Source organism: Pelmatolapia mariae, linkage group LG20, assembly GCF_036321145.2.
Source record: "Pelmatolapia mariae isolate MD_Pm_ZW linkage group LG20, Pm_UMD_F_2, whole genome shotgun sequence".
Lineage (NCBI taxonomy): Eukaryota > Metazoa > Chordata > Actinopteri > Cichliformes > Cichlidae > Pelmatolapia > Pelmatolapia mariae.
The window spans coordinates 35,473,405-35,494,193 of NC_086244.1; the positions used below are offsets into that span (position 1 = coordinate 35,473,405).

At 38.8% G+C, this 20,789-nt stretch overlaps 1 protein-coding gene across 3 annotated transcripts in view; it reads right to left on the bottom strand.

Moving 5' to 3' along the window:
- Positions 1–1,223: 1,223 nt before the first annotated feature.
- Positions 1,224–20,789, bottom strand: part of ptpn11b (protein tyrosine phosphatase non-receptor type 11b) — a 33,388-nt gene continuing 13,822 nt past the window's right edge. For 2 of the 3 annotated variants that reach the window (XM_063463193.1, XM_063463195.1), the window contains exons 2-16: positions 20,163–20,285; positions 13,342–13,536; positions 10,958–11,150; positions 10,619–10,738; positions 10,320–10,433; positions 9,106–9,202; positions 8,809–8,888; positions 8,478–8,633; positions 7,328–7,459; positions 6,409–6,563; positions 4,271–4,338; positions 4,008–4,159; positions 3,668–3,768; positions 3,421–3,546; positions 1,224–2,221 (exon numbers count right to left, since the gene is read on the bottom strand). In XM_063463193.1, coding sequence (XP_063319263.1) covers positions 3,459–3,546; positions 3,668–3,768; positions 4,008–4,159; positions 4,271–4,338; positions 6,409–6,563; positions 7,328–7,459; positions 8,478–8,633; positions 8,809–8,888; positions 9,106–9,202; positions 10,320–10,433; positions 10,619–10,738; positions 10,958–11,150; positions 13,342–13,536; positions 20,163–20,285 — 1,774 coding nt within the window. In that variant the 3' untranslated portion in view covers positions 1,224–2,221; positions 3,421–3,458. The remainder of the gene's footprint in view (positions 2,222–3,420; positions 3,547–3,667; positions 3,769–4,007; positions 4,160–4,270; positions 4,339–6,408; positions 6,564–7,327; positions 7,460–8,477; positions 8,634–8,808; positions 8,889–9,105; positions 9,203–10,319; positions 10,434–10,618; positions 10,739–10,957; positions 11,151–13,341; positions 13,537–20,162; positions 20,286–20,789) is intronic. The other variant, XM_063463194.1, reaches the window with a different exon arrangement.

A 20,789-nucleotide genomic window follows, 5' to 3' on the forward strand; every position in this document is an offset into this window, starting at 1 on the left:
CAAAAAAGTCAAGGTACAAAAAAAGCAAGAACGAATAAAAATCAAAAACTATACAATCTGAAACAAAAAACAAAACAAGATAAACACTGATGGCAAAAATTTAGTGCCCTACAAAAAAAAAAAGAAAAAAAAAAGCTGACGAACATCCACACAGCCTGAGGTTCAGCAGTTTCACACTTTCAAGTACTGATGTTTCACCAAATCATAAACACAATCTGACCAATAGAGGCAAAAGAAAAATACAAGAAAGAAAAACAAAATTATCCCAGCGCAGGATGAAGAAAACAAACCAACAAGTCTCATTCATTGGACATAAATCACAGTTCATGAAGAGAAAAACAAAACAGGAGGATTCACACGCCATCAGTGCTCGAATTCAAGGGACGAACAAGTGGTGCAGCATTTTCTTCACCCACAGACGTCCTGTGGGCCTTCACTGACATTCATGTAAAACAGAGCTTTTATTCACATAAGAGTCAACCATTTAAAGAAAGAAGAACTTGATTGTGCTTGGCTGTATCATAAATTGTGTTCATTTCAAAAATAACATTAAATCACAAGCTGCACCTGTGGGAGTCCAGCTGTAAAGATGAACGGTGTGAACACTCCTGACGAGTGCCACTCATTCACGCTTTTATTTTGATGCTTGAATAGGAAAAAAGTGGACTGAACATATTACCAAGGGTACGTTCCACCGATCAGACATTCAGTAGTTTGTTTTTTAAAAAGGGTTTTCAGGACATTGAGTGACTACGGTTTAAACCATCTAGGACAGACTTCCAACATTTCTACGCTTCTATTTGCGCAGGATATTTTGGTGCTGCTTCTTGAGGCTAAAAGTAGCCAACAAGCTGCTGCACAGCGGCACCGCCGTATTCCTTATCACATCAGTGACGTCAGCTTACTCTCTCTGCTATCATCAAGCCTGGATTACAGCCATCTTCTAAATTACTTTTTGGAGACAAATCTATTCTTCAATCTCGGGATGATTACAGTGGGCCAGATGGCCATCTGCCTCACTGTAATCGCCCCCCTTTCCCTTGTCTCCTTGTGACAATCTACCCCCTGACAGATGTTGAACAGCATCAGACCCGCTGATTAACAAGGACGACCAGTCAAGCTAAGCTGCGAGACGGCGGTCGGCTGAGCACGACTCCGACCGTCCATTCAGGAATCCTTTCCACCCAGTTTTCTGTCAAATATGGACTTCAAATATCTAAGAATGATTTCTTACACCACAGCGCATCTTTATAAATATATATTTAAATAAACATCAAAACATAACCATTATACCAACATCAGTAAAAGAAAAAAAAATGACTTCATGGACAGAACAGCCCTAGTTTTCATGAATGACTGTTCTTTAACCGGAGGTCATGTTCACGTTCATAGACAGTCGGGGCAGACGGGTTTTGTCCCGACGGCGAAAACAAATCACCTCCAATATTGTCAAAGAACAGTGGATTGCATTTGCAGCTAGTTAGATTATATATAACTCCTTCACAATACAAAACTTTGATAATCAGTCATATCTAAATAAAATTTATTCACTTTCACAACTTAAAAAGACAACTTCATTAAAGATTCAAAGGAGGGAGGGGACTTGCTTGCCCTTCTTGTGACTGGGGTCATGAAGCAGGTTATGCAACTGCCCTTGCCATCACTCAGCGGCCACATTAATAACCACCACAGCTGGACAGACAGGACACAGCAAAAACAGTCTTAGAATCCAATTTAGACGACAGGCAGCCAAGACTGAGAAAGAGATAACCGAGTGAGTCGGGGCAGCGCGCGGACAAACGGCTTAGTTTTGACCTCTTCCCTTAGTCCCACACAGCTCTGTTCACTTGAGGCCAGGCCGGGCTCCACATTTAATATCTGTCACCCTAAGAGAAAACTGTTTTTGCCTTCATGTAGACTTGCAGGGTAACAGTGGGTTTGGGTTGGCTAGATTACAGACACATCCTGTGACAAGGCACTTGTGCTGGTTAAGAAAGGGAGAAGCATTAACACAGGAGGGAAGAAAAAGGGCAAGTGGAAGTGGGGGGCCTGAGTAAGGGCACTATGCTGTGGACTCCACAGAAGTCCAGACAGACAGAAGTCCAGCAGGACGGTGGCAGCAGACACATCAGCTCGCCACCTTCGGTCCGCGCCAAGATCCAGCGATGTGGAGTGTACCGAGTGTGGAGCCCCCCCCACCCTCCCAAGGGATTTTCAGGAGCTGAGAAAGTGAAAGAAACACAGACATGTAGACCAAATACGGTTTGGATTTTACATTTCATGACTTGATGCTCGAATCAGATCGAAATTATAAAATAAATATAATGACGCTGTTCTCAAGCATCACTTAAGTTATACAAACATGTCCTCAGTCTTTCTGGCAGGGATCTTATTTACTCATTTATTATTAATTTGATTTTTATGACTTCACTCAGGACTTTTTGATATTTAGGAATATATTGGTCCATCATGCTGCTCTTCAACATTCCCTGTTGAGTGCTGCACATCAAGCAGCAATAGGTGCAGGTTTACTTAATACTTTCTACATACAATCATATACGCCTCCAACCAGACGCTCATAAACACTGATGCACAGCTAAAAATTTGAAACTACCCATGAAAATTTAATCTTTTCCATATTTGTATCAAAGTTTGAGCCAAGAAAGACGGAGAGAGGCTGAGCAGACTGGCAGTTAGTCTTTTATGTTATGCATTTTTAAAAATATCTGAGAAATCCTCCAGAAACAACACGCCACATTAAATTAATGCATTTTAAATACATTCAACTGTAATCAATGCTGTATTCAGAATACATTTTGTGCCAGTGACCCCAGAATCAAAGCCATGATTCATTCCCTGTAACACTGCTGGGTTCCTTGTCTTGGTGCTTATATTAGTCACCAAGACAGAAAAGAATGACAGTGTGAGAACTGAGGTTGATTATAATTTGAAATTAAATTCAGTCTTTTGTTGCTCAAAAAAAAAAAAAAAAAAAAAAAAAAAAAAAAAAAAAAAAGGGAGCGCTGGTATTCTTTAAAGCCAACTCAGCTGCTCCTGGCTAACCTATAATTTAAAACTGAAAAATATAGGAAAAGTACCTTTCTGCTTACACACGGAAAATTAATTCAACACTGGAAGAAACAGAACTTTCCGCCATCAGCAGAAGAACACCTTGAGTTTTGATTTTAAGGGAAACATTTTCTGACACGTCAGGCTTAAGTTACAGTTTTGTTTTTTCCACCCAAAGCTACATTTACAGTTAATGGAATCCAGCGCGTGAAACCAGCAATGCTTGTGGTAGTTTTCTAAACTGACTAAGGCAGAAGGAAAAAGGAAACAATGAAACAAGTTGTTGGGCTTTTTTTTCCTAGCTTAAAGGATGGATCTTTGAGAAACGTGGAAATAAAAATTGACACTTACAGAGAGGCAGACAGAAGAGGAGGTCCACGGCGCCGATTTTACCTCCTGGTATTACTGCTGAAAGATGTCTGAGGGCTTTTGAAGTTTATGTTCTCGTATACGCTTGATGAATCGTCGTTTGTCAGCCTAAAAGAGAAAATATTCACTGTGAAAATGAACCCACTGCCAAACCCTGCTTAAGTCCTATGATGAGTTTTTAAAAAAAAACAAAAAAAAAAAAAAACACGTGTATGCCTGTTGGACTTACACAGAAGAAGAGCGTGAGGAGGTCATGTTGTGCTTGGACCTCGAGTTGGTCATCTGGGGATATTTGATATTGGAATATTCCCTCTCTGTCATCTTATTCCTCTGAAAAGTGACAAAAAAATAAATTAATCTGTCATCTACTGAAATTACTCAATCTCAAACTGTAACCACATTCAGCAGTGAAAGAGCAAGTGGTAAACACGCCTAACCAGCTGACATGCTGATGATTTGCCTCTCAGCTCTAGCGTTTAAAACGTAACTGACGGACTTTATACGGTTTCATTGCACCGTCAAAAATCGAATGTTTTAATGCAGTAAAAAACACTAATATAGCCAATTACCTGCTCCTCCTCCAGTCTCTTCTGCACTGTGTCTATGTACTGCTGCACAGCCATGTAGATGAACTTATACTGAGCCTCTGTTTGCACCATGCCCGATCTCTGCTGCCGTACCCTCTGGATGGTCTTCGGGACGTCAATGTCGCAGTCGAGACCTAGAACAAGCAGATCTAAACGTTAGCAGAACTGGAGTACAAAGATATATATATTTTTTTTTAAAAGTAAAGGATTTACAATCCAGAAAGTTTCATAACTGAGCCTCATACCTTGGCGGTTAATAATGTCGATAAGGATGTCAATGACGATAATTGTGCCAGTTCTGCCGATGCCTGCACTTTAACGAGAAGAGAGTTTAAGGTTAAAACCATGTGTAGCTACAATACTTGAAGAAAAGCACCAGAAACCAGGTGAAAAACAGATATGAGAATATTTGAGCGCACAAGTATAAGCTGAGGTTTCACTTGTTTTTATTTCCAGTTATTGCTTTAGGAAAAAACAAACAAAAAAACAAAACAAAACAATTTTCATCAACAATCCCACCATTAATGTCTGCTGATGTAGACCGTGAAGGCAACGGAAAATTGTGGTGCTTTCAAAGTAGTCAGCAGAAATCAGGCCCACTGTTTACAAATGCAGATAAGCTTAAAATGTGCTGACAAACTGCTAAATTGACTGCAAAACCAGAATATGGACTGTTGAGCTGCATGAAACCAAACCCTGCTCAAACTTGACTGGTCAACAGTACTGAGACAACCAGAAGGCTTCTGCTATCAGACATCTTGGTCCTTGCTTACAGACTGTGCATAAGCACATCTGTTTATAGAGGCGGATTTATCTGAAGCCAGCTGACCGCTGCGTTTAAGAGTCAGGTCAGTGTCGTCCTTGTGTTTACAGTACATGTTTGGATGGGTGTGTTAAAAGAAAGAATACCACACTAAAAAAAAAAAAAAAAACTGTTTAAAACATTTGGTATCAACATGTCTGCAAACGCAATAGACACGGTGTGTGTGCGCAAAACTGTACGTCTGAATTTTTTTTTTTAATGTTACTTAATTAATTTGGGATTTTTTTTTTCAAGACATTGCATTTATTGCAACAATGTGTGTGTTGCTTGTTTTGATATTTGTTTGATGTAGCCATTAAAAACAGATCAAACAGCTGCCTGTTCTCTACAGACTTTTAATAGTTAGGCCCTCAAAGTGACTTTTTATATTTAGTTATATTCAGTGAGATTAAGAGTGCGTGTGTTTAAACCTTCATTTCTGAAGGAACACCGAGCTTGGGACTTAATATACATTGTGGCCGACCACATTATGGTCACACTATATCGGCCGAATTAAAATGAAATTTAAAACTGACAAGTTGTTAAGCAAACTGGTGTTCGTAACTCCAGATTATGAACCTTAATCATAGCACACCCAAGTGGCCAACTGGAAAAAAATAAATAAATTAAACAAATTCAGTTGGTGAAATTTAGGTGCTTACGATTAACCTTTACAACCACAGGAGCATTTTCAGCTGGGGCCAGCCTGATTGACATACATTGTGTAGATTTGCACTTTTAGCTCATCTCAAAGGGATTCTGCTAATCTGGTGGCTGGACAGACTGCTGAAGTCCACTGTTCTTCCTCATGTTCACAAAACCACTTTGAACTTGCTTTGTGACTAACTCTTTGTGACTACGAAAGTAAAACGAAACTTGTAAAAGGAAACGCTAAATAAATCTGTAAACACAAACAGCCAGCTTTAGTTTCAACTATGAAACTATATTTAAACTATGACCAACTCACATTAAGAGGCCAAAAGTGTATATGCCACTATACCAAGTGCGGACTATAACCAGCAGGTAGGGTTCCCAGGTTCTTGGTACTAATGTCAAATTTTGACCATAACCCCAAATGGATATTCAAACAAGCTGGGTTTTTTTTTTTTTGTTAGCCTCAGATTTCAGTTCCTGGTTACAAGGAATTAAACCTGATGCTGAACTAAAGGTTTCTGATTCTGGGACATTTTCCAGTTGTAAGGAGCAGTCATCAATATTTTTATAACCACTCTGAGTAAACTGTAGAAACCACCAGGAGTTCAGCACTTTCAAAAGTAGTCGAACCAGCTGCCCAGTACCGACAGTGCTATCACAGATAAGTCACTGAGATGCCAGTCGCACCGTTTTGATATCAACAGACTTTCATCTTTCAGTACATCACTGGCTGATGGGTTGCCTGCATAAAAAAGCAGATGCTTCTAACAAACTGCTTTATGTTCTTCTGCATACACATACATAACTGTTATTGTCAGTGTGAGAAACACATCTCTTTCTTGTTGTTTTTTTATAATCCCAACCCAAAATTAGTGAATTTGCATGAGCATCCTATAATAAAATAGTCCATTTTCTTCCCAGTCATACCTGCAGTGGACGACAATTGGCCCAGTGTGTGGAATGGTGCTCTGGGTGCGGTTGACCTCCTCTAGGAACCAGAGGACGCCTCCAGGCTCATTGGGCACTCCGTGGTCTGGCCAGCTCAGGTACTGATAGTGCCAGATGTACCTCACAGGCTCCTTCTATAAGTGACAAATATTATGAGGTGAAGTTACCAAAAAACGATTTAAAAAAACAAAACAAAAAAACCGAACTAGCTAAAATGAAAACCAAAGGATTCCTAAAACCTAAGACATTTCCTCTCCAAATCAGCCTGATGAGACTGTGTTAATGTAAACTCACAATCAAATAAACATAACTCTCAATAAACCAAAGTGTTGTTTGTGTTGTCACACCTTATCTGAATAGCCTACGTCTTGCTTCTGATCACGTTTCTTCTGAATAAAAACTGAACTGAAACATACAGACCTACTCTGGAAACTAACTGGAACTAGACTGAAATGAAAAGAAAAAACTCAAATCAAAATAAAAATTTTACCTATTTAAATAAGAACTGTGATAAATGTTAACACAGAGGATATTCCATCTCTGTTGCTATAGTCCACCTTACATCCAGACTGTGTGTGTCCAAATATCACCCCTGAAATGTTCAGTGTTCCTCACTGATCAAAGCAACAGCCTCTAAGCTTTCATTAATAAACACAGAAAAAAAGAAAAGCAGGCACTCTGAACTTTTTGCTTATTATTGTATACACGCGCCAAACGCAGCATTAAAGATGTTTTATTTCTGCATTTAGCACAAGAAAACTGAGCACTGGATTGTGGATCCGTGAATCCACAAGTGCAAGCTTATAGTGTACAAACACAACCATGTGCATGTGTGGTGTGAGAGAATTTGTCCTCAGGTCAGTGGGTCGGCTCAGACTGGGAATAGAGCGTTCCCTACCCGGTCCAGACGTGTCACCTCCAGCTTCCTCAGGATATGGTCTTGTGCTGGCCGCTCGTCCACATTCCTCACCAGCACTTTTCCAAACTCCTTAGTGGCATGAAGGTCTGGCCAGTAACGGAAACATTTGTTCTAAATCAGAGCAAAAACACAGGATTTAGTTTTCCATCCAGCCTAAAAGGTGATTGGTTGGCAGCAAAGGGTAACATGGATGTAGTTCTTAATATTCAACTCAAAGCTTAGATATCTATGGTTTAAAATCTGCAGAAAGTTTTAAACATAAGCACAAATCTTGCTGTAATTATTTTTATTTTTTTGGTTTTAAATACGTCTGACGTATGAGAGGGTTTATAATGGTGCATGTAGCATCTATTTACATGATGTACTTGATGTGTAAAGTACACAAAAATAGAAGAGCAAGTCGTGTCTGTGTGTGTAGCTCTATGAATATTTTAAAGCATGAAAGAATGCCCAAGAGCCTGCTGCATTAACGTCTTTTATCAGTCAAACTGATACTGAAAAGACACAAAGTGTGCATTAAAAAAAAAAAAATGCACTACAATGCTGGGAATGAAGCTTTTGATACTAAAAATTCCTGAAGCATGACCTTCCAACACTGTTTGATGTACCCTCTCTAATGAAAAATACTGCTCTGACTGACGAGTATTAGACCATCGAAAGAACCCGCTCATCTCGAGCAGCTTTTCAATCAGCTTACATGTCATATCAGCCATCTTTCTCCCCTCCCCCCCAAACTTAAGCCACGCCATCATTGCTACTACATGACCGCACACCAATCTTAGAATCTACAGCCATCTAATAATGCTTTACATCTGAAAAAGCTAAACAAAAATGAGTGAGAGCAAACCACCATTATTTCATATAGGGCAATGCATAAAATGTGAGCATTTTAAATTAAATCAGAAATATGTTTTTATGTTGATGGTTTTTCTCTTCCATCCACTGAAACAGGATAAAGAAAGATAACAGAAAAAGAAAAATTATATCAGGAAAAATAAGACATTTCCATTACGTCCATTAGCTTTCCTTTAGGTATTTAGTACATGGAACTAGAGTTTCACTGCCCCACAGACCCTCTGCTAAAATATAAAGCTGCATATTTGGGGGACGCTTGCTGCAAACTGCTCACCCGTCCTCGTTCCATCTCCTTTGTGGTCATGACAATTACATGTGAATTCTCCTGATACACCATCTTCCAGAAGTCAACGACCGTGTTTTGTAGACACCCTTGGGTGGCGATGAAGACTTTACCCTCCTCCACAAAACGTCCATCTTCATGCATACTCTATGGGTGTGAGCATGAATGATAATTATGCAGCTATGATCACATGAAGACGAGAGCCTAGCATGCGACCAGATAAATGTTCTCCAAATCCCAGGAATACTCATTATTATTACTACTATATTTTTTATAACGCGTTTGTTGATACACCATCTTATCTAATGCTGAACACACTCACTCTGATATAGTTGGCATTGATGTAGTCTGAACCAGGAACATCAGGATCCATTTCCCTGATTTCAACACGTGTCGTGTCGACTGAAAACACAAAGTAAAAACTATTAGTACACAAGAAAAAGTCTGCAGCTTTGTGAGACCACACTAGATTTTGTCCCCTCCCCAAACATAACGTAAAGGCTGTGAGCCATCAAAGCAAAACTCTGCATGCTCTGCTTAGGCCTCTACGTTGTCTATTTGTGTCACTTTCCACAGGAAGTTGGAGAGGCAGGAAATGGCAGGCTGCTGTGTGACTCACAGGGGAGGATATTCTTGTATCTGTTTTTACTCTTGTTTTCTGGCTTTTGGCCTTCTTTCCGGGGATACAGCAGTTTACACTCCTGCTGCTGAAGTACCTGAAGATTGACAGCAAAAGAAAGAGAAACACAGAGTTGGGGGAAGTTTCGAACAAAAGGAAATCCACAATAATGGAACTGAAATTTACAAGGAAGACAATTATATATGAGCTACTCTAGATTAAAGTTAACAGTGTAATGGGCTTTTACTACAGCAGGGGTCACTCTGGAGTGGAACAATAGGAAAACGGCAGCATTCACATTGCACAATGAAGAGGAAGCATTTCACCATACGAGTTATTATTAACAGCACAGTTCTTTATTTATACTTCCTGTTAAAATTCATTTTAGATGCCGGCTCTGCTTTTGAAGAGTAGATATGTCAAGCAACTATATCAATCTTTATTTCCTTTGCAATGATAATTAAAATCAGGTGTGCCATAAATACAAATCCAGTTAGACTAGTTATTATTCTTGCATTGTTTTCCTAATTTCCTGATCCAAATAACCTACACACCAAAAACCTATTTAATTCACTGGGAAGCCGAGTCTCACCACAAGCAGTTGACCAATAACGAGACAAACCTGCACGAGCACTGGGCTAATAAATATGAGATAACTAGCTACTGCACCCCGACGTAATAGAAATGGTTCACATTAATGAATTGTCAGTTGCATGAAAATGACATAACAAGAACATGAATGCATGCCACAAGATAAGCTAAGCTTCAGCCAATTTCATTACTCAAAGGTTAAGACAGCTGAAATACATTTAGACTTCCCATGACAGACAAAGAAACGAATAACTAAGGAAAAATAAGACCCACAGCTGTAAGTCTGCACAAATAAATGACAGATGAAAATCTACATATACTCAGGAATAAGCAGCCAAATGGGTACCATTTTATATGTATTTTATAGTATGTGTAATGTGTCACATATATGAAATATGAATAAAAAAAAATGAGGCTTCTTTCTTAAAACATACTGCAGTGGTTAAAAGCTGGACTCACAGGCTACAGATGGCACTCAATACGGTAACATGAATCAGTTTCCCCAGTTACGTCAAGCCCATATGACTCAGCTCATCAGGTTATTAAATTGATTTAATAAGGCTAGGATAGAGGATATAAATTGAATGAGTGACTCTGGTAGTGAAAGTTTAAATGGTACAGACCTCAAATTCTTCCCAGAATCCTTGTTTGGGTTTCTCAGAGTTATCTGCTACTTTGTTGAGCTCTCGTACCCGGTTTTCAATGTTGGCAGCATTTATCCTCGTGGCATTAAAAGGCTGTCATTGCCATGTTGGGACAAGATGATTAAAGATTTGATCAGTTAACAGACCAGAAAAAAAAAAAAAAAAAAAAAAAAAAAGCTATTTTGACTCAAGAAACATTTTCACATCAACCTTAAAATTTGAACCCAACTGATGCCTTTAAAGCCTGGATGCTTTCATTTGTTAAAATACTCCCATACCTGTTTGAGGTGTACTACAATGCCACTTTTTTCCACCATGGGGTTCTTTTTATAGTGCTCCACCAGGTCAGCCAGGGTGTCAAACCTCTCACCACCACCCACGTCGTACTTGCCGTCCTGCTGAAGACAAAAGTCGATAATTCAACACCTTCACAGCTGGCCCGAGGAGTTCTTTGAAAAAATAAATAAATCATGACCTACTTAAAAATACAAACTGCCCAGGTTGAACTAGGATGAGTAGGCATTGTAAGCCACCAATCTGAAGCCACATAAACATTACGCAACATCCTCCTTACAAGATTCAGTACATCTTAGCAGGCCTGGAATTAAATATCTGACCTGGTAGTGTATCATCACATGGGTGACCTTGGTCTTGCGGTCCACATTGTCATGTTTCTCCTCATTAGTGAGAACAGAGAGGACAAAGTCTCCCGGTTTACTCTGGCTCTCCCGTACCAGAAAGCTGCCGGCTTTGCCTTTTTCCGTGAGCAGTTTTTCTGCGTCTCGACCTGAGAGGTGCCCGTGGTACCACCTGGAGAAGAGTGGGAGAACTTGATGAGTCTGGAAACAATGATCAGTGGCAGACTGAAAACTTAAAAGATGGCGTTATGTGAAATATGAGGTTTTCTCAAAAGTAAACCCTAGAACACCCCGAGAACCAGAAATCCTGACCATGTGTTTGACTGCCAGGTTTTCATGGTACTAGACCAACATTACTGCATTTATAACTACCATTCACATGTTTTCATTTAATTCAAACAAAACTAATTACTCTCCTTTTGCTATTAATATTATTAATTTATCTTTATTTTAAACTACTGCGCCTAAATTCTGCCCATTTTGGATATTTTGGGTGAATATCTGAAATTAATTGTGTGGACATCACACAATAAATACAAAGCTGAGGATGTTAAGACCTTTTCAAGAACACAATGCATATTAATATTTTTGAGTTTTGGGGGGTTTGAAACATTCGTCAGGCTTTGTTTACCATCATTTTCTCCAATTAGTATAGAGACGGTAAAGCAGTCTTTGGATGAATGTTGTTTTAAGGCAGAACAAGTCAAGGAAAGAAAAAACAACAAAAAAAAAAAAAAAACTTGACCAACTGAGTGGGAGGACTAGTAATACGCTTCCTGTTTCAAAGGAAAAGTTCCATATTGTACCTTTGAGGCTTTAACATAATGCCTGTCTATACATGTATAGTGAGCGTAGACTCCTACTCAGGAGTGAGAGTGTCTCTTATATTACTGCCGCCTCACTCATTTACTGATGTTAAGATGAAAAACTTGCATGTCTGCATTTTTTTTTTCCTGTGTGGTGAGCGAGAACACGCAGGAAGCTCTGACAAGAGATGCATGTAGAATGGAAAAAAACCACATAAACCAAAACCATACATCACAAGTCGTTCTTAAACCTAAAAAAGAAACTAGATATACATATTGCAATGTGCAGATGTGCTGAAAAAGGAGAGTAAATAGCCCCGCTCAGCACAAAACTGTATTAGATTATCATTTTTGTGCAAATTATTACAGAAATATGACCACCTAGCTTTCTAAAAAGCTTCCCGTAAGTGTGTGAGTGCATGCATGGATTCCTAGCATTAATACAACAGATGCAGAGGTCTCCTGTTTCAAAGGAGGTGCGTAGGTGTGACGAAGTGCAAAGCTGCATCCAACCTGTGTACACGCTCTGAAGGATGTGTATATCTGGTGAGTATCAACAAAAAAAAAAAAAAAAAAAAAAAAAAAAAAAAAAACACAAACAAACAGCCCAAAAAAAACCGCCCACTTAGTTTGTTCAAAGATTTGTAACATTTAAACATGTGACCGTGAAGTGCAATTGCATAATGTTGGGGTGTGTGCACAGTAGTGCATTAGCTCGACGTATTGCATGTGTAAACATGTTTGTACACTTTTGTGTACATAATGAGTTAATGGCCGATTTGAGCCCAAATTATAATTGACATCATTATACCGAGTCACTTAATGTCACCTGATATTTGCCATGTTGTTTTTTGTTTGTTTTAAAAAATATATTTAGTACCCCATTTGAGACCGTTTTTGCTTTGAAATAATTTATTGCCACATATATTAGCAATTAATGAAAAACACATCCTTGTAGCAATGAATGAAAAGGGTTGTTTTGAAGCCATGATATCTGAATTTAGTTATGACTACATTTCATATATTTACAATATACTAATCTTTAAATATTTAGCTTGATAAGATGTTAAATCGTTTTATTTCTACTCATTCACAGTGTGGTACTCATTCACTGTACCACACTGCTAGCTTCCTTATCCAACTTGTAAATTTTACACTGAAAAGTAGATCTCAAAAACATAATACTTAACAAATAATAAAACAATGCTCCTGACTCTAAAAGATTGTTTTGCCCACAGTGTTTTTCCCCCCCTACAGACTGACATAGACCTCTACACTGCACTGGTGGTTCTCAGGTGGTTTAACTGCTTCTCCTGACAGGATGAGATGCAGTAGTGTAACACCCTGAAGCAATAACAGTAAGAGTTAACCGTTTGTGGCCAGGAATAAACTTTCATAGTTATAAGTCTTAATAAAAGTAATCAGGCTGACCTCAGACGTTTCTCTCTCTTCTCTCACAGTGTTAGCTCTGTACAAATATTATTTATCTGCATGTGTGGGCGTTGTACATGTACAATGACAATAAAGGGCTATTTCATTCTTTTTTGGCACTGGCACCTCTCAGATGTGGGGTCCTTGCAGTTGAGCGGATATTTAAGCTCAATGACGTCACCATTCCTCTCGCGCAGGAGGTCCTGTTGTTCAGTGTAATACTGCACCAGCTCGGCCAGTGTGGCGAACTTCTCGCCTCCATACAGGTCATAGTAGTCACCAGTGTTCTGGATCTTAATGTGGGTCACCTCATCCTTACGCCTGAGGGGAGAAAAAAAAAAAAAGAGAGAGAGAGGAAATTCAGTCAATTATCATTTATTTATCATGAATGTAAACAGCAGTAGACTCACTCCAAAGTAGTATTTTTTTCTCTGTGGAATTTTCCCTTTTCACTGGTTCCCCTGCAGACATGTAGGCACCAAACACATAAACAGCCACCTACACAAATACAGAGTATATGCTCATCGGGAAAAGGACAGTCGGAGGAGGAGGGAAGAAAGAAAGAAAAAAAAAAAAAAAAGAAACCCACACTCCCAAGCATTAATGCATATAAATTATAAATCGTCCAGCTTATCAAATAAGCCGTTCCTATTTTAAGATCTAAAGAGTGCAATCATTTCACCTGTCTCCTTTATTTTCCTGCACTAATCTACCAATTGTATCACTTGCCAAACTGGGGCTTTTCCAAACTTAAACACATTGTTTTATATAATAAAACTTTTAAATGACAAATATACAATTCAATAAGCAGTTTTGATAAGCTATGTCAAGATAATTAAGACTAGGAACACCACAAAGCTGCAAATAACTGATGCATTTAATCTCAAATCAAACATTTTTGACTTTGACTTCGATAAGACAAATCTTCTCAGCAAGGATGATCTTTTTTTTTTGTTAAATCCTCTGTAGTTTTCATATCCATTTGGAGGAAGGCTGTACTGTGAATGCAGGAACGAAATGCATGCAGCTGGCAAGTTTAAAGACTGATAAGCCACAAAACATTTGGTACCACTTTGCATATTCAAAGTCCTCTGGCTGGTTTGAATAGGTGCATATGAATGTGAATGCACACTGACTCACACAGACACATATGCTGTACTGATCTATAATACATCTTCCTGAAAGCAAGTGAAGAAGAAATAAAAAAATAAAATAAAAAAAAAAACCCAAAAAACAAAACCTCAGCTGATAAATGTACTTTGTAGATGGCAAATGGTAAAGCAGATTTACATAGCAGTGATTCAGTCCAACAGTTTTTCCCAAGAGAGAAACAAAACATTTTGTAAACATATTAAGTAGGACAACACACACATGCACGTACGTACGCACGCACACACGCACGCCCGCCCCCCCCCCCCCACCAGATTTAGGGACCACAGGGGAGTTAGTCAGGCAGTACAGACCATCTATCTAATCTGCAGGTCGAGATGCAACAGTCTCCTCTCTCTTTCAAAATGATTATCAGTTAATGGTCATATCAAATAGCACAAAGCCCATTTCCCTCCATCACTTTTTTGTTGTCCTAATGAATTTTACATTCCTTTTTTCTTTCTTTCCATCCTCCCACTCAGCATATCATTAATCCTATCCTCCATTCTTGTATTTATCTGTCCCATAATCTATCCTTCCCTCCACTCCCCTCTCTCAGTGTGTCCTGGTAATTGCTTCATGGCTCTATTAGTGGCTGTTGGCAGGATGCCACAGGTCTATAGCTGCGTTACAGGCCCCTCCTCAACTCTCCGGCCAAAGCCTCCTGTTCTCTAAGAGTTTAACACTATTAACTGTGGAATGAGGCAAACACATCCTAACACATTTTCATTCTCTTCTCTCAAAATCTGACATTGTTTAAGAAATCCATATAGGTCATAAATGCTTTGGTCATTTCAGTGATCAGGACAGAATTTGTTTTGTTTGTTTCTGGATCACTCCAGTCTGTTCCAGTACACATTAACCAACACTGTCACCATTCTGACAGGAGTACATGCATAATTACAGTTGCTGGCATTCACAACCATAACATTTATTGCCATTAAGTAGTAACTCTGAGCCCCTGACAAATACAGCATGAATTATTAGGTACATCAGCAAATGTGCAAATTATGTCAGGTCGCATCCTGATGCAGAAGAACAAATAAGAAATAAAGAAATTTGATTAAAACTTCCAAAACACATCGGATGGTTAACGATCCAGCAGAAGAAGACAGCAGTTATGTGCAAAGCTAGCAAGCTGGTGCCCATATCCTCAACGCACCATGCACAGCTACTCTAAACACAGTCTCCTACTGCTGCTGAACACATGCAATCCACTCCAACAACTGCAAACTGTATTTAATCTTCATTTTATCAGGTTCATTTACATGTAAATAAATTAAATGATTATTTATTTTAAAAATAATTAAAAACAAAAACAAGCATGCAGGAAAATCAAAATGAAAAGTCAAGGAGAATTAAATCAACTAAATGTTTATTATCCAATTTAAATGCTAAATCAGTGTTAGTGTGCACTGTGCCACTGGACAGCTGTATTACAGAACATGCTACATGTTGATGCTGACTGAACATATTTAAAGGCTGTTTATATATGAATTATATATAAATAACAACATGTCCTACCTGTGACCTGGAAATGCACCTTACTGAACAATCCGTTTGATACATCACCTGTGATGTATACAAGAGGTGTGACAGATGGACTCTAAATAGAAAAGGATTGCTCAGTAAAGGCTGTATTAGTCATTTAAAATGATCCGCTGCGATTTTAATGCCTGTATGTTTCAGCGTTATGGTAAAAATGGTAAAAGATTCAATGCCAGCAGAGTCTCACAGTGTGCTGCATCATCAACACTGTTAAGCTTATGTGACAGATCATGAAATCCAGCAGCAAGTTGCAACAAAACAATGGAAGGTTGAAGTAGCCATGTCACATGATTCAAAGCAACGTCAGTTAAAAAGAACAGATCAGAAGCATTGATTTCTCATCGTGTTAAATGCTCTACTCCTGCTTTCTCGTGTCTCGGACGGAGGGCGAGGAGAGCAATGTAAAAATGCAAAGAGGGGATAGCATACATGGGAGTACACTAATGCACCTCAATTTCAATGAGAGTGATTTTTGCTGCATTTTTTTTTTTCCACTAACCTAATAACCTAACACCGAATATAAAATGGGCAGTAACACAACTCATTTTGTTTGTTTGTTTTGTTTAAGCTCAGAGTGCAAACTAAACTAGGAAAGAAGGATTAAAAACATTTGTAACAACAACAAAAACACAACGCTATGCATGATCCAAGCTCCAGAGCAGCAAACATTACTGACCAATTTACCAAATTATCACAAAAATACAGAATATTTAGCTTTTAGTCAGATGACAAAATACATAACCTTTACAATCTTTAACTGCACTGACTCAGCATATATACACATAGTGAGTCACAGTAAAATTTAGTAAGTTTGATTTAAAGCTTGATTAAAATTGCATTTAAGCTGCACCAAAATGCCCTTTTGCTGAAAAAACAGAGCATGCAACATGACAGTGCCCTTGATTATGCTATGCGCCGGTTTACATGGAGGGAACCAAGTGAAAGCACAAAGACACATGATTTGCACTTCCTCTACATCTGATCACCACATTGTTAAACTGCAGCTTATTAACAACCAGAGCTGCAACCAGATCCCATCTATGTGCAGTATTAGTCTCCATATTCTTGCCACACCACTGCATAAAAGTGAAGGGTTGTTTTTTTAAATAAAAATAATATATAAATCAGTTTTTCTAAACTAATACACTGACAAGATGAAGTCCTCAAAACACAGACAACTGAGAAATGGACTACTTAAAAACCACATACTTATCCATCTGCAAAGCCTAGGACATAAATTATTGCTTGTTTGCCCTAAAGCTATTCCAAGCAATATTTTTGCACTAATAGATCCTGACACCTCTGAGAAATCTCTTTTAAAGTACACTTATCAACCTGAAGTTGATACAGTTTTGGCCTCTACTTCAGTTCCCCTTTATGCATTTTTCAATACAACTACACCCTATTAACCTGACTTCTAAAAAGACAAAAACAAATATGTCCCAAAAAAATTTCAGTATTTAAGCATCTTCTACATCTCGAGACTGTCCCAACAGAGAAAAACAAAACAAAACCCACCATAGCAGAGTGACTTCTAACAACTGAGAAACCTTCCTGTTAGCCTACATTTTCATGAGCAGGAAAAGATATCCAAGCTCAAAGACAACTGCTAATATTTGAGCATATGGACAACAATCATTTCTACTACTGGCAGTTCATAACAGCTGTCGCGGGACTAAACAATACCTGTACTTCCACTGCAATTAGGAAGGTGAAGTCTAAACACGAGCTGAGGAAGTAAGCATCAATAATTCACGAGTAGACTGCATCCTTGTGGTATTGTATATGGAAATGCTAAAAACGGCTCCGACAGCAGTCTCGGCTGTAGCGTCACTCTCTGTGCTGACCTGCATGTCTTTTTCAAACTTTTAAGTCTCCACTATTAACTGAGGGTGTTAAACCAGGCAATCTCATGAAGTGAGAAAGAACATTCATACAGAGACATGCTGAAAAGATCATTTTCCCCATGCTGACTAAATATAGTGTGAATATTTTTCTTCTGCAAATGCAGTTAAAATTCACAGATTGGTATCCACAACAATAAATGGTGAAATGCTACTTGAACTTGACTATAAATAGCATGGATGCAGTGGAAACACATCTGAGTAAACCCAGGCTAGAATTACATAACACAGAGGCTTGAAGAAAATCCAGTCGCTCTCTGTGGTAATCTGCCCTGCAAAAATTCTCTCTTAAGATTGCCCTTAAAATTTCTCCTTGAGTTCTTTAGAGGCTATAAAGAGCATGAAAAATGATGGAGAAAACTTGACCAGACTTTTCTCCTTATAAAGTTTGCCTCGTATATAAATTAAGGCCAAACTTTTTCCATCGCAAACTTTCCCCATCTTTGAATTTTCTGAAACTCTGAGCTGATTACATTTTCAAAACACTCAAAGAGCTCTTATTAGCGTTTTAGACTTCAGAGAAGCGGCTATGTCCGACCCCCTCCTTCTCATGTTCACCTCGTGGAGCAGAGTAGATGGGAGAAAGGGGAGAAACGAGGAGATGATGTTCGGAGGGAAAGATAAGCAGGGAGGAAGGGATGGACCTCAATATTCATATAGTTATAGATGCCAAGACTGACTATTAAGATAATCAGACATGAGTCATTATGGCCTTTCCAGGCAGCTACATTTGGTTCTCCCTCTTTTTTTTTTTTTTGTGCGATTCATCTAAAAATTAGTACAAGCTTGCGCAGTCATATTTTTGTAATAAACACAAAAAATAAACCTTTATTCCCATTTCTAATATTTTCTGGATTATTTAAAAATGTTTTTATGTTTTGGACGAACTTCAAGTAAAACAATTCACTCAATTCATACTTTGTTTTGTGTATTGCATTCAACATATAGTATAGTGAGATCAGTAGGTGGCAAACTAGCCCAAGCAAAAATTTAAGTTTGAATCACTCACTTTTTAGGGTTTTCATTTGTAAAAGAAGCTTTTTTTTTTTTTTTTTTTTTTTTTTTTTTTTTTTAAATTGTCAAGTGTTTTTATTGTGAAGTTACACAGACTCTTCCTTGCCCTTAGTTCAAAGTGACCTACCTTCCGTAGCAGGTGGTGAGGCTCTGCAGCTTGGCCACTTGACCTCTTTGTGCATACATCTGTGTTTAAGTCTGTCAAGATCACAAGCTGCGGCTACAACTTACTCCACCGACCTTCCTGTGTGTGACATTTACTACAACCTCACCGCAAACACAAACCACAGGCAGCGAAGGTCAAAACCTTAATAGGCCCCTCACTCTTTAACATCTTTTAAAAGCCACTGCCTGTCTAACTACCCCGTTTCCCTTTCATCTGTTTTTCTACATTTCATTCTCCCTCTTACTCACTCACACACTCTCCCTTGCCTAATGTCACTATGCCAGCTATAGTCACAGTAACAAATGCGTCTGGGCTTTCTTCCAAGAGCTTGGCCGACTGATCCATCTCTTAAAAGCTTCCGTTGCCAAGGAAGAGCCACTCTTCAAACTCTCTCTTCTTCTGTCTCAGTTTGTTTCCTGCTCTCCGTAATCACCACAGCATGTAGTGCACAGTCTATTTACCAGAAACTCCACACCACACACACTACACTACACACAGTGGTTCTTAAAGAGATTAAGAGAAATAAGGCGTGAGTGACAAGTTTGAGTGAACACTTTTCTGTGCTTGTCTAACTCACTTTAGTTTAAGCCTGCTGTCCAAAATTAAGATTTTCTGGTTGTGTAGTGTCAAAATTGACAAAAATCACACCATGGAAAGTGTTATCCAACATGTTCCTAGAAACATTTGTGCAAAACAACTCCCGTTTGATACAATTTCTCTACCCACAGGCGAAATGTGGAGTCACTTGCTGAGACACCAGTTTCTGAGACTCTTCTCAGAAACGCCTCATCTCTCCTGAGAATTTAACGTCCTACATTTTTCAGACCAGTGCAGTGTTATGTCTTATTCTCAGGCTGAAAACTGACCAGACCAATTCTCGCTGAACTGAGCACCTTACCTTTGCACTCCTGAGGTTTGTGTAATTTTTGATCATGTGGTCACTCAGGCTTAGTTATTTTTAGACATGGCTAGATTGCCTTTAAATCACTGTGCATTTCCTCACTAGTCCCTGTCAAACACCATAATCAGTGTTTTCCATAGATAATCACTTGCCTCTCTAATCAACCAAGTAGCTTGTCCATATGACAGGAGACCCATGCATTTGAGGATTTAACTTGGTACTGTTGAGAACACTGAGGTTAAGTGGGGAACACAGATGCGTTTACCTGACAGAGAGGGTAAAATCCCCCGGGTTGCTCTTGCTCGGCCGGGCCAGAAAACTGCCGTGGACTCCCCGGGTCAACAGGAGCTGCTCTGCCTCGATTCCGGTAATGTTGGGGTGAAACCACCTAAATATTTGTGCACAAAGAAATGGCAAAAAACAAAAGACTAATCAGTGCATATATAACTGCCATACATATTCGAGTATTTAAAAAGTTACAAAGTCCTTTTACATCAAAAACGTTGATGGACTTGCAGTGCTTTACCTCCATTGGTGTACAGACCTGTTATATAGAGTGGTCATAATGGACGTACTGTAAAACCGGCTTTTGCCGACAACAGTTTATACAACACTGTACAAAAGCTCTATTGATTAATTCAGCTATGTTTTATATGATTGCTATCTGCTATCATGACACTGGTGGACTAGCATACAGTGTGCCTTATTTAAAAAGTAAACATTCTTCCTTGATGAGTCAATGAATACATACAAACTGTATGTCCTGTTCTGGTTTGAAAAGGAAGGACTCCAAAGTTTACAGTTCTGCAAAGCCAAAGCTAATAATTACATGTTACTTCCTCTCTTGCCAAACATGACAGGCAAATATTTATCCCGACCACTTCTCAGGTAC